The sequence below is a fragment of the Lactuca virosa genome, chromosome 4, assembly GCF_052849685.1.
Source record: "Lactuca virosa cultivar CGN04683 chromosome 4, Lactuca_virosa_CGN04683_v6, whole genome shotgun sequence".
NCBI classification, from domain to species: domain Eukaryota; kingdom Viridiplantae; phylum Streptophyta; class Magnoliopsida; order Asterales; family Asteraceae; genus Lactuca; species Lactuca virosa.
The window spans coordinates 349,137,304-349,151,688 of record NC_136429.1 but is presented as its reverse complement, the minus strand read 5'-3'; the positions used below and the strand labels follow the sequence as shown (position 1 = coordinate 349,151,688).

The following is a 14,385-nucleotide window of genomic DNA, read 5'->3' as shown; positions in this document are numbered from 1 at the left end:
TTTCTAGTAAAAATAGTCTACAGTTATGGAAAACATACATTTGCACTATTTCAGAATACAAACATACAACCATTTGGGTCTTAAGGTCGAAGACTACTTTTCATTTATTATAGAAAATATGGGATTTTCTGCGAAACATACTAACATTTTTATAGAACAAACACAAACTTTAAATACTAAATACTTATGAACACACCAACTTAAATGTTGAAACTCTCTTTCAAAATAACTTGTATTCTCAGGAAACCAATAGAAAGGTACACTTCCACAGGTTTTGAGAAGACGGAGCATATTCAAGACTCGTCTTTTATTTTGCTATACATTTTGGTGTCATACAAACTATACAAAGAACACGAGTGTATTAACTATAATATTAATGCAATGGATGTTGTTGCTTGTTTTACTATTTCGCATTGTTGTGATACTGTACATGACGTCCTCCACCCCCGAATGTTTCCGTCATCTCGGTTTGGGGGTGTGACAGGTATGTATACCGAGCGGGGCTCGATGTCAGGCGGGGCCTGATGATAGGCAGGGCCAGTATATGTTGATATGTATGGTATGTGGTATTTTAGGGAACTCACTAAGCTTCGTGCTTACGGTTTTTCGGATTTTTGTTTCAGGTATTTCCGTTTTAAAAAGGGAAGGGTTCGGCTTTATCGCAGCGCATCCATCCATGTTTCCGCACTATGATGATTTTGGGATTTCACTCTGATAACTATTTTATTATGAACTACTTTTAATGTTTAAAATAAAGATAATTGGTGTCTTGATTGAATTATAAATGAAATTTTTACCTTGTGGTTTTCAGGATGTTACAATGGACAACGCCATTAGTGTATGGGTTCGAAAAATTGTTCGAATCATGGTTAGGTAATAGGAACATCCGAGTGTTGGAACTATGGTTTAAGTCATGGTTAGGTAATAGGGGCATCCACATAATCAGCAAAGATTTCTCCTTTCTTTATTTGGAGAATGAAAGATGATCTTAGAGTTGTGAATGGATGATTTTGGAAAATCGATGGAGTTAACGGTGCTTGTGAGTGAGTTTTTGTTGTTGGGTTTGACAACGACGATGAAAACACACGGTGAGACTAGAAAGAGCGCAAGAAAGAAGACAAGGAATGGTACATATGTACTTAGATCATATAATATATATTACTGTAAATGTAATCTTCAAAAAAGTCCAAATATTTTGGTTTATTGGTAAAAAATAATGAAAAAAAACCCTAAAATTTTGATTAATTAATGGAAAAGCCCAAAATTTTGGATCAATTAACGAAAAAAGACAAGATATCGGCTAAATCTGTGAAACCGGTCACAAAGGGTTATTCTGAAGTTTTAGCCGGTAATCTGTCCTTTTTTGTAAACAAAATTTAATTTTAGACTAAATCATTAACTGACCTAAAATATTAGGACTTTATTGGAGATTTCTCTTAATATTAATGCATGCATAATAAACTTAAAATATAACTATAATTAACAAAACAATGGTAAATGAAACTATATTTCTTTGTTATTATAGTTATGTTTGGTTATAAATAGTTGTAATTATACCTTTTTGTTTTTGCTTGACATTAATAATAATAATTATAAAAAAAAAAAAACAAACCTTAGTCCCACCAATATAATGAATATCATAATATTACTATTTGTGTATAGAGAGATTAACCAACTAGGTGCGGCGAGAACAACCACCTATCGTGTATGGAATAATAAGAGATTAATGCGAGCTTACTCAAATATTGAAAATAAAGAGAAAAAAATATTAATACAATACTAAGCAAGCATAAATAAAAAAACAATTATGATAGATTATGACAAATATATTTTTTATTAAAGAAATTTTAATATATATATATATATATATATATATATATATATATATATATATATATATATATATATATATATATATAGGATAATAGTTAACAACTGAAATTATTTATTTTTTAATAGTTTTTTATTGACTTAATTAGAAATGGTATTGACTCATTCGTTAGTGGTTTTATTTATGGATCCTTCGTTTTGGAGTATGGCTTGATAATGTAGGGAAAAAGTGGTGGTTTTAAACTTTTTGTCATTCATTGCAAACAAACACACAACTCTTTCCAACGTAACATTTGTACAACATATATATATATATATATATATATATATATATATATATATATATATAAAAGCTACCAGCTGGTGGATTTCCCGGCACTTAAAAACTAATACATATTATCCCCAGAAATTTGCTAAAAAGGTGCAGAATGGATGGGGTGGCGTTGAGCGTTGATGGTTCATGGTGATGTATGTATATGCATCCAAAATTTAATAACAAGTTTTCATTTCGCCTTTGGGTTTGGGGTGTTGGAACCACAAAGGGTGCAGCGGTTGGAGGGTCTTTGAGAACACCAGTCATCAGGGACACTGAAAAAGTGGGTGTCAATGAACTTTCGGAATCTTTTTTTGTATTCTTTTGGAGAGATTATGGTAGGCAACTGGTTTTTGGGGACCACAAAGGACTTCACCCAGTTCTCCAGCTGTTTGTCCCAAGTATATTGTCGCACGTAATCGATTATGCCGCATACCAGCTCCTTTTCTTCCACGTCCACTCCAACCAATAATGAATAGTCCATCACATTGATCGACTGAATATATCAAAACCAATAAAATATCATTTATTAATAATCAATTCTAAGCTTCTGTTACTTTTTTCCTTGATCAACATCTATTCTATATCTACATATCACATATGAGTAATGCAGAAAGTTTTATTTAATACAGAAAGTCATGGGTCTAATTCTCACACATTTTTCACACAAACCACTTTATCCAGACCACACTTAACTGGAAAAAAAAAAAAACACGGCCTAATTCCTACTCTGTATTGTGACTGCTGCGGTCCAACTTTTGTCACATATTAACAGTGGATAGAAATAGCAACGTATTTTACACTTTTTGTCAATATAAGCAACATACTTTATTTTTTTAACCAAAATAGCAACTACTTATGTTTCTTTTTCCATAATAGCAAAATCTACGTACATTTTTTAACAATAATAGCAATGCACTTTTTTTTACAGATAATAGCAATATATAAATCAACAATAACAACATACTTATATTACTTTGCACATAAAATATATATAATCCTATAATAGCAACATACTTACGTTACTTTACACATATTAGCAATGTACTTAGAACTTCTTATCCATAATAGCAATGTACTTACATTCCTTAATTTGTAAATTGAAACTATTAAGCATTTTTCAGGTTTTGGGTTGAATATTGATTAGATTGGTAAAAATGTAAGTACGTTCTTAGTATAGGTGTTGCTATTGTGGGTTAAAAATAAAGCACATTGCCCGTATAAGTATAAGTATTACAAATAAACTAGTGACCAATATTTTCCTATACTTTGTATTATCTAAATCTTTTAGTTTAGATATTTGACAAATAGCAAAAACGGTCTCCATCAGCCATGTTTCAAGTCAAAAGCATGAAATACTTTTCAGATTCAACTGCCACAATGACTTCTAAGAGAAGACTGGTAACAGATATTTTAAAAAGTATGGTGCCTGCTCATCATATTATATTACTGGCAAAACAATATTCTTAATGATGGGAAAGGGAAGCAGTAAATTGTGTTGTTTAGAAGAAAAAAAAAAAAAAAGAAGCAGTTTCTGTGTAGGTGTGTTTAAAAAATACTTGAGAAAATGGACACAAACTTTGGAAATGCAAGGAAAAGAAATAATGAGGGTAAAATTGCAAAAAGCTAGGACTTAGTGGGGATGAGTCTTTTTGTATTAAGTCAAAAAGAAAGAGCTCGTGCTCTTTCTTTTTGACTTAATGCGGAGGAAACTTAATCCATGAAGGTATATAGAGAGAGGGTAAAATTGCAAAAAGCTAGGACTTAGTGGGGATGAGTCTTTTTGTATTAAGTCAAAAAGAAAGAGCTCGTGCTCTTTCTTTTTGACTTAATGCGGAGGAAACTTAATCCATGAAGGTATATAGAGAGAGGTTGCAAATTTTTTGGTCACTTCCATTCCCCCAATTGGAAGTGGGCCATCTAAAATACATTTTTATGGAGATAAACAAGGCCTAAGTGGCAGGCATAAATGAAAAAGTAAGGGAATAGTGACTGACATTGAGGAAGGCAGTATCGTTCCACACAGCGCGTTGCAGATTCCGCTTTGCTTTTGTATTAACGTATAAAGGAGACACATTCATGTCATTTACAAAGTTTTGGTCCAAAAGAACGTCTCCTGTACCATCAACAACAGCATTGAAACGAGCATACAGAGCTCCTTTCAGATCATACTGCCGCGTAATTTTTCTCCCATAACTAATGTTCTCCATCACCATTAGATCATGTTTAGCCCCACTCTTTCTTTTCTTTACCTGCATTCCATATATCATATAACCCCCCCATTTACATCCACAAAGAATACCACTACCTACTATAAACTATTTACTTTCAAAATACTTCAATGGTTTAAAAGCAACAGCTTCATCAAAGTAGGTTGTTCATTGTTGATTTGTTTATTATAACATACTATTTTCACTTGTTCCTATTACATCATTGCACTTTAAAGTTGTATGTACCCAAATATAGCAGTGTCATCCATGTACAAAGCAATTTTCACAAAGTATAATGTCAGATATGAAAAAACAAATGCTATAGTTGGATAGATTTTCAAAGTACAATGCCTAGATAAGAAAAAAGAAATCAGAAAATAGAAAGAACTGAAAAAAGGAAAACGGCCATCTCTTGCATTTAGCCCAAATAACTAAAAGTAGAAAACCTGGAAGAAACAAACCTGATAAATACCAAGAATTTTGGCGAGGCATGTCTGATTTCCAAGTTTAAAACACTGATTCATGTACCCAAAATAGTGAGAAGCAAATTCAAGAAAGGAGTAAAACTCGGTTTTCTTAATTTCCTTAATAATGAAGCGGTCATCAAGAGTTTTAGCAAAGAAAGATTTACTCTTTCCACCTTTGGCATCCCAATGCTTACAACGGCTTAATGAAGAAATGTAATCAAGCTCAGATAAACCACATTGACCACGAAGATCGAGAAAATCTTTGGCAAATAAACAAGCTACCGAATATTTAGATCTGTTGGCTAATCTTCCCATGGAAATCACGGGGTGAAGATAAGCAGCAACGGAATCCAGCAATTCCAACCCATCAAAGCTCGAAAAACGGGAGTCTTCTACATCGGAATCCATGGAGGTAAAGGAAGACCAATTTGGGGAACTCAAAGACAACATTTTCGGTAAACTTTCGTATGATTTTGAATCGTCACTTACAAATTCCAATGATGTATTACTATTTCCGTCCTTTAGAAAAGCCAACGCACATGCTATCATACTTGATAACTCGTCTTCATAATCCGATACCATAAGAAGATTTTCTGTACCCAATGGGAAATGAATCTTTGAGCCCTCTTCGCCTTGGGACTGGGACTGGGACTGGGTAATCATTTTGTGTATTCCGGAAGCTTCATATTTGGGCAAGTACCCTCTGTGGAGATCCTTCACATAAATGCTTTCAATCTGCGAGAATGGTGTCCACATCCACCCTTTGGGATCGGCTGATTTTGATGAAAAAGCCGAAGAAACTCCACCATTTTCATCATCAACAACAGCTTCTTCGGTTGTGATTGGTTCAACTGATAAGCCATTTGCTTCTCTGGGTTCGGGTGTATGTGTATCGATTTTGATATTACCATTTTCAGTGATGCTGATGGTGGTGGTATCTTTCTCCTGAAGATGATGAGGACGCTGTGATTCACGGACGGTTTGGGGGTCAACAATAAGATCGGATGAAAGGAGTGAATGGATGCGCTCATCCCAGATGTATGAACGAAGTAAAACCTCCCATTGTATGTAATTCAAGTGCAGAGGCTTGTACAGCCATTTAGTCATGCTCGTGCTTTCACTCAGCTTCTTCATCTTAACCTATAGTATTAGATGGACGATTCAAACAACGTAAAAATAAAAAAACATTTCTCTCTATCACAACACTGTAATTTCATATTTTCTTAGTTGGACATTGATTGTAGTTGTACTCTACCCAATTATTATTAGACTTTGGAAAATCTACTCTAATACAGCAGTGAAAATTTGCCTTGTATTTGGATGGCGTTGCTACAATTGGGTAGATTTATAATTAAATTAAGTGGTTAAGCTTTTTTTAGTTTTTTGTCATTGCCAAAAAATTCTTATTCAGCATGACTTCTAAACAGAAGGAACAAATGCGTATGCAATAGGAAAAGTATGCGCTTAAGTATATATATAACGGGATACATATTGGTGTTAATATTCCTCATAGGAAGACTTTGGGAGCATGATTACTGGATAATAGCACGTCTTAGTGTCAGAACATCTACATTGTATTATTCTTCTGCCATTTGAGATGTAAATCATGTACATAGCAAGGAGCCCAATTCACATTGGAATTTTTGTGATCATGGTTTTCTTATTACTTATAAGGACTTGAGGTTGATGCTTCAAAAACTCCTCCTTTGGTTTTTGGGGATACATTATGATTGTAGAGATGATATGGTTTTCTTCAAGTATCAGATTTTTCATGAGATAACTTGTCACACTTTCCTTGAAAAGGTGGTTGGTGCTTCTCACAAGCCATGACTTTGGGTTTAGATATGTGTTATATATATATATATATATATATATATATATATATATATATATATATATATATCCAATTCTGTCCAGTGTAACAAGTGCAGCCTTTGTAGGGCTTAGATAGAGTAACAAAACACCCAATGAAATGAGATCTATCATTTATCTATGAGTGATGAGAAAGTAACCAACCTCATATTCATCTTGCTCTTTATTCAACATCTCTTTGATGTCAGAGAATCTTTTACATGATCCTTGAATGTTCAGTGTTGATCCACCAAACTTGTCTTCCATCTTCTTCAGGGAGTTCTCAACCTCAGCAAACACTGATTGCCCTTCCTGGTACACCTTCACACCCCAACAAGTTAAATTTTATTAAATGACTGCAGATAATATAGGCCAAAATACAACGTAATTTCATCATTTAATCTATCTAGCCATTTAACTACCTTTTTACTCTTTTAACCGTTGAAGAAAATCAATTTTAAAAGGTCAAAGAAAAAAAAGCACAACATACTTTCACTATTTTATCAAATTGAGCTATTAGTTCTTATGATTATATAATAACAGTTCAGTGGCTAAATCAATAGTTCAATGGCTAGACTGATAGAATGATGAAAGTAAGTTGTGCTTTTCTTTCTCCCCTTATATCAAAACCATGTAACTGGGAAAACTGATTTTTGAAGGTCAAAATAAGTATAATGGTTTAATCGCTATAACAAGTTATTAACTGGCTAGACCAACGCTAAAAAAAAAATTACATATGCAACTTTCAACACTAAGCCAATAAACTACTTATGAATATACATACATCCGCAACTTCTTCTTTAAGAAAATCTCTTTCTATTGAATTGGTAAACTCGACCTTCCAATGCGGCAGAGATACAGAGTAAGTAGCCACTGTTGAGTATCTAAACATTGCAACCATGGAGCCTGATCTGCAAGTTTCACAACCATCTTATCAGAAAATATAAATATATGCATATATACATATACATAAACATGTATACGCATATGGATATCTATATGTATATGTATATGTACATATACTTTTTAGAATGCCAAATCTACTCTACTCCTACCTAAGTTACTCCTAAATCCACCTATGTCCCTAACAGGACTTGAACCCTAGACCACAAGGAAGGAGGGCAATACCTGATACCGCTGGGCAGAAGCCCTTACATATATATATATATATATATATATATATATATATATATATATATATATATATATATATATATATATTCCCCGAGTTAGTCAGTTAGGTTAGTTCTAATTGCAAAAAAGTAATGGTTTAAGGTGTACCATAGATAACTTCCTAGTTTTAGAATAATGACATTTTCAAACCACTATTTCACTATATCTATTGCGTACGCTTAGTTGCCCCAGAAGTAAAGAGGTGAGAATCTATTAAGTGTGGTCTCAGCTTCAAGCATAGTATGTTCCATGCACTAGGTACATTATGATTTTCCTTCCCCATTACCAGAGAGAGCACTAGGGCTCAGCAGTGACCTTTACCCTTCTTTGTATCGCGTATGAGACAAAAAAATTGAATTTCTGTCAAATCAGCATATTATGGCAAGAACTCTACACAATAAAAATAGGGTATACACCACTGACCACTCCTAGCCCCCACCAACAGTCCCATAGAGGAGACAAATTACAATGTCCCCATAGCAAGGAAGGAAGGTGATGATGCCTCACATATGGATTTTCACTTGTATACCGCTAAGGCGAGAATGCATGAGGGACATAGCATACATTTTCATCGCCCCTAAAATGGAGAATGTTGATAGAACTCGAATTCCTAGTAAGGATCAAACAAACATAGTCGAAAAATGGACAAGTGCATACCCGAAGAAGTGAAAATAGTCAGCATAAGAGGAATGTCCGCAGCTAGATGGTATTTCCCATGAAGAGTGGTTGGAGAAGCCAAGTTCTAAGAACTTCCCAAAGGATAACCCACGAGCAGCAACGGAGACCAATACTCTTTTGGTAGACTTTAAGCTTCCATTGGAGGGTTTACATTGGCCACAACAACTCCACATCCAAAGCTTTCCTTCATTTTCACCAGGCAACTGCTTATCTGAAGGAAGACGTTTAACTTGAATTGTGAGTTGCTTGTTCTGATGTGCATAGTACGAAAGATGAGCTTCTGGTAGTTCATTACATGTTCCACACAAAAGCTTCTGCATAGGTTCACAGCTGTCAGTGCCAACTATAAAATTATGGTTTGATATATTCGGCTAAATAAAATGCAAGAGATAGCAACATACTTTCACTCATATGTGACTGTATTATAACATCCTACTTCCATTTCTTTCTATTACAATATTGTAGTTTTAATTTTCCTTTTTCTTATCAAGGCACTGAACTTCAACAAATCTACCCAATTATATATAGCATTGTAGCTTCAATTGCTTTCTTATTAGAACATTGTACTTTAAAATATGTACTCAATTACAGCAGTGAAAACTACTTTTATTGCTATTATTGGGTAGATTTTACAAAGTAGAATTTAGTAATATGAAAGAAACGAAGATAAGAAATATTTAGGAGAGAAGATAGAATACTCGAAAGTAAGCAGAAGAAAACAAAGTATTATTTGTAAAAGCATGAAGCTTGTGAACTAAGGCACAGAGAAAATGATAGAATAGAAAAGGTTGTACTGCCTTTGGCATGCACCAGGCTGATGTCATTGGGACGGAAAATTGCAATTTTTGTCACGCCTGAAAAGATACTCGCCCTCGATCTCTCTTACATGCAAAAGACATCCAATCCATGTAACAAACGCAGCCAAAAAGGAAGAGAATATATATATATATATATATATATATATATATATATATATATATATATGGTGTTTAAAGCAACCTGATTGAGTAAGTTATCCTGCAAAAACTTTCCGAGGGGCACATCGAAATTCCGGTAGAACTTGATACATGAAAAGCTACTTTGCTTACACGTAGTCCCTCTTGTGACATTCCTTCTAGACATCAAAACTAATATGCTCTCGGAATCCAAAACCGCAGTAATGTCATCCTTACGTTGCATACGCTCTTCAGAATCTTTTGTTTCTAAGGACAAGTTTCTTGGAAGCAACTCTGTTTCCGTATCTGGAGAGCTGGTTTCGGTGCGGTCAAGGGGGGTGTTATAGCCAAGGTATGTCTCCTCCTCCTCCTCCTCATGATCTTGGTCTTGGTCTTGGGGGGTAGCATTGAAAAGAGGGTACCCTACAACTTCCTGTAAAGAGGCTGAGAGTGAAGATAACCCTGAGAGAACAATTGGGTCATATGGCTCATAAGATGATAAACTATGCCCTTCCAGACCCAAGTTGTCGGGCCCATTTTCTTGAAGAAATCCATTGGAGATGGGGATATCAATGGTGGTGATCAAATTATCACTAGTTGTAGTTTCCGTACTCGACTCACTGGCTACAGGAATATCAAGACCTTTATACACAAACACAGGTTTAGTTGAAAATATAGCCATTCCATCCGGGGCAGTCGTGGATAACATTGCCCGTTGATTCACAAGGAATGAACTTTCAAGGATCAAATGGTATGCCATTACAACCGCAAACTGAACAACACATTTTATGGTTTTAAGTTCATCACTGTGAGATCCCATCAGCAGAATCTGTATGTATGTATGTATGTGTGGATTAATTAGTCAGTCAGATCAACAACAACAGTAACAGTGTGTATATATATATATATATATATATATATATATATAGAGAGAGAGAGAGAGAGAGTATATAAACTGACCGTAAATCCCATTCGTGTGGGACAGCCTTGGAGAAACATTAATGTCTTCTTAGGGCGTTTTCCATTATCACAAAGAGCAGCATGTTCTTCTACAATCTTTTCAAAATAAAAGGATTCGCAGTGCCTCAGCTTTTGGTCATTCAGCAGCAGCATATCAGAGGACAAGATTGGTGAGCCAGTACAACGAGCAACTCTCTCCAACCGGTGTAGTTTCATTTCCAATACCAATGTCATCCCTTTTGCAAGGATAGACTCTTGAATATCTCGTGAAACGGTTTTCTCAACTAGTACGACATTTGGATTCAACTTCTCTATCATCCCAATTAGATAATCTAGCCTCTCATTCTCCTGTTTCATCGACTCAAAGGATGATAGTCCATCTGAAGAAACACTAAGTGCACCCTTGATCAATAGCAACTTGGGTTTTCTATACTTTGTTGGCATGTGTTTGTGAGCTGCATGTTTCTTGAAGACTAAGCCCTTGAAAACTTTACTGCAAAACATAAAACCAAATAAATATAATATAATTCACAACTCACAATCAACAAGACAGAAATTACCAGTCAGTACTAGTACTACTAACCTTTGGGTCCGAGAACCGGTCGCAATACATTTGATCTTCACATATCCATCAGGATCCATTACTTTTCCCTCAAAAGCATCTGGCTTCAGATATGAAGCAGCTTCCCATGATAAAGCTGTGACTGTATCCACCCACGTATTCCCAGAACAAGAAATGCCCATTGATGTAAGAAGATGCTCCACAAGTGCCTTAAACTTCCCATTCATAACCTCATCCATTGCCTTTTTTGTTTCTTCTCTAAACCTAAAGCTCCCACATCCTTCTTCTCTAAGGCTGCTCAGATTACTTGGCTTTCCCCATTTCATGCCATCACCGTACTCTTCATCGTCATCATCGTCCTCATAATTGCCAATACTACCCTCCATGTCGTCCTCTCGGTCTTCTGGTTCAGGGGGAAACCAAATATGAGAATCAATACCCCCATTTCCATCACATGATTCATGCTCCTGTTGTAAGATACGAATTCCACTGCTTGATTCCTCTCTCAGGGACCTAAAAGTAAACAATTATATGATTATGTAATAGATACATGATCCATCTAACTTTTTTTTTTTTTAAAGGAGATTGGTGAGGTGTGGCCATCAGCTTACCTATCATTTGAGGGCACATCCACAAGATAATCATCTGAAACAGTATAATCAAACAGATTATTTATGACTTAAAAAGAAAATGTTACTTGTGATGTAATCAAGGGAAAGGTGTTTTTCAACAATTGTCTGTATTTGTTTTTTTTTCTTTCATCAGTGATGTATGGATAACTATTCCTTTTTTGGACTGAAAAAGATTGTCTGAATGAAGTTTCCCCATCGAGTCCTTTTTGTATTAAGTCAAAAAGACACATCTATATATCTGACTGAACTAAGTTGTGCCTCCAGTATGTCAAAAAAAAACAGGCACTTACTGTAATATGAAACGGAGCTATCAGTTTTTGCCAGAGACACAGCTGGGCTGATTGATGAAGCTGATGGAATAATCAAACTATCATGCGTCATATCCTCTAACTCTTCCCCTTCACCAGAAAATTGGCATCACAAAGTAACTCTTTAAAGATGAAGGGTCCTGCAACATAAGAAATAATCATTACAAATGACCGGAAGCCCTAGCAAAATGTGAACTTCTATGGAAGTTTAACTTAGTCGTCTATCAATTACTAAGTTAAAACCTAGATCAATACTCAAAGTCGCCTAGGGAACAAAATCACAAGTAGTTTGGATAACAATTATGCAAATCCTCTTACAGAGAAAAAGAAATATAATAGTTCTCTTACTAAGTCAACTTGAAATTGCAAATTATATTTGACAAGGGTTAGCTGTAAGCTCCGTAATTTGGAAAACATGAAGTCAATGTTCAAAAGAATCACTAAGATTGAAGAAGACGAGCCTACCTGATACAACCAAAATACCACCAGGAATCAAATTACTGTTTCATTTCGAGTAGCAATGTGAAATCATTAACAAACATATACCAGAATCAATATCACAACTCTTGACTGAAATACACAAAACAAATTAGAAAAGAACGACAACACAACATCAACCCGAATCAGATGAACGGCCGATCACTATCTGAACTAGGATGTAACTGATTAATGGAGGCGAGATTAAAGATGATGAAGTTGATCTGTTGACTTGTTGGTCGACAATTAAACGTTCTTGCCCGAAATATACTCAAATTCAAACATAGAAACAGGAAATTGAAAGAAAATTTAGGAAAAACTCTGAAACATTGTACCATATCATGCCATCGTGACAAACAATATGGTAAATATTGAAAATTGTTTTGAAGGTTAACCTGCCAGTATTAAATAGAAACCCAATTAACACGTAAGGATGAGATAGTGACCTCTCTCCGTCTGTAAGTCGATCCCTAGCATTACATCAAACAAATACCCCAAGTCCCCAACTGCTTATCTATGGATTTCTTCTTGGCTTAACTTTCTGTTCAAGAGAGAGAATGAGGAGAAAGGAAGTTAGAATATGGAAGAATGGCGGATGTGGACCCACACAGTAAGAACAGTTCTACAAACCCCGAAGAAAGAATTTTCAAAATCAGAATCAATGGCAGGTTAACATATGTTATGGGTGGTTGGTGAAAAATATAAATATACAATACAACTTCCGAAAATTGAAAAATTTTAGTCAAAAATCTTAATTATTTTATGGAAAATAGCAAAAAAAAAAAAACCAAAATTGAATTTTTAGCCATCAAAATCGCAGATAGATTAAACTCATCTGCGATTTTGGCCTGTACAAGTCGTTAAAGCACACGTATGAGGCAAACCCAAAAGGACCCTATTATTATTAGAAATATTAGCAACACAGTTAATGACTGGACACTATTTCTAACAATGGAGTTGTGACATCTTCATTTTCACGGCCAGAAAAGACCGATTTTGTTTATGCTTTATAAAAATCAGAGTACCTCTTTTAATAAAAATGTTACGGAATTTGTTCCCAGAAAAACATGATAAATATGTTATCATAGCATTTCCGAAGAAATGTATTTTTATTCAGTTTAAAACATTTGGGATGTCACTGTCAATACAGAAACATAAGCATAAACAGAACTTACATTCATTTACACTAGTGATCTACATCTTTTTTAAATCTCTCGGTGTAGAGTAACTTCGTATCGGCACCTGTGATACAAATAAGCTTGAGTGGGTCAGGTTGGGAAACCTGGTGAGTACATAGGGTTTTCAACCCACAATAATATAATTATTATGTTTAAACATCAAACAATCAACTCAATTACCATCCTCATTATCTTCTTAAGGATCTACCCTAAGAATCAGCTATTCCTCGTTCATTTATTCCTAAGGATCATCCTAAGGAAACGGCACAAAGTCCATCGTTGCCAATGACACAGTTGTCAAGCACAGCTGCTAATATTATCATTAAGGCGCAGCTGCCAGAATTGTAACATTCTCTATGAGACGCATTTGCCGGTATTGTCTTTTAGACGCTACTGTCATGGTTATAATGTTCTCTATTAGGCGCAGCTGCCGATACTATCCTTAGAGCGCAGCTGCTAGGATGTTTATCGTAGATCAAAAACATCTACAGGTTGTGGCGCAGCTGCCAATGCTCATCTATAGGGTACTAGGTCCATTGTTGCCAATGTTCACCTATAGGGAAATGTCAATACTGCTAATGTTCCTCTATTCCAGCTTTTATCCCTCATCATTCATCTACCCATGTTTTACCCAACATATTTTGTAGATATAAAATCCATATACAACTTAATTCATTTAAAACATGTATAAAATTATTCATCCAGCATAGACAGCAAGTATACAGATAATATGCACACATAACACGTAATTTATATAAAATACTTCATATCTATGTGTAAGATGAAAAGGACTATACACTCACCTGATAAG

At 35.0% G+C, this 14,385-nt stretch overlaps 1 protein-coding gene across 4 annotated transcripts; it reads right to left on the bottom strand.

Annotated features, from left to right (window-relative positions):
- Window positions 1-2,063: 2,063 nt before the first annotated feature.
- LOC145108631 (putative 1-phosphatidylinositol-3-phosphate 5-kinase FAB1D) lies at window positions 2,064-13,055 on the bottom strand. 4 transcript variants are annotated; one of them, XM_079045684.1, is made up of 12 exons: window positions 12,792-13,055; window positions 11,902-12,059; window positions 11,591-11,624; window positions 11,001-11,492; window positions 10,418-10,910; window positions 9,522-10,286; window positions 8,502-8,836; window positions 7,456-7,582; window positions 6,837-6,992; window positions 4,815-5,960; window positions 4,141-4,395; window positions 2,064-2,639 (listed from the first exon to the last, which is right to left on the bottom strand). In XM_079045684.1, the coding sequence occupies exons 2-12, from the start codon at window positions 11,990-11,992 to the stop codon at window positions 2,334-2,336; spliced, it is 4,200 nt and encodes a 1,399-aa protein (XP_078901810.1). In that variant the 5' UTR covers window positions 11,993-12,059; window positions 12,792-13,055; the 3' UTR covers window positions 2,064-2,333. The 4 variants fall into 4 exon arrangements, with proteins under 4 accessions (XP_078901810.1, XP_078901808.1, XP_078901809.1 ...); XM_079045682.1 differs by having other exon boundaries at window positions 12,843-13,055; XM_079045683.1 differs by lacking the exon at window positions 12,792-13,055 and adding an exon at window positions 12,385-12,754.
- Between the last annotated feature and the right edge of the window lie 1,330 nt (window positions 13,056-14,385).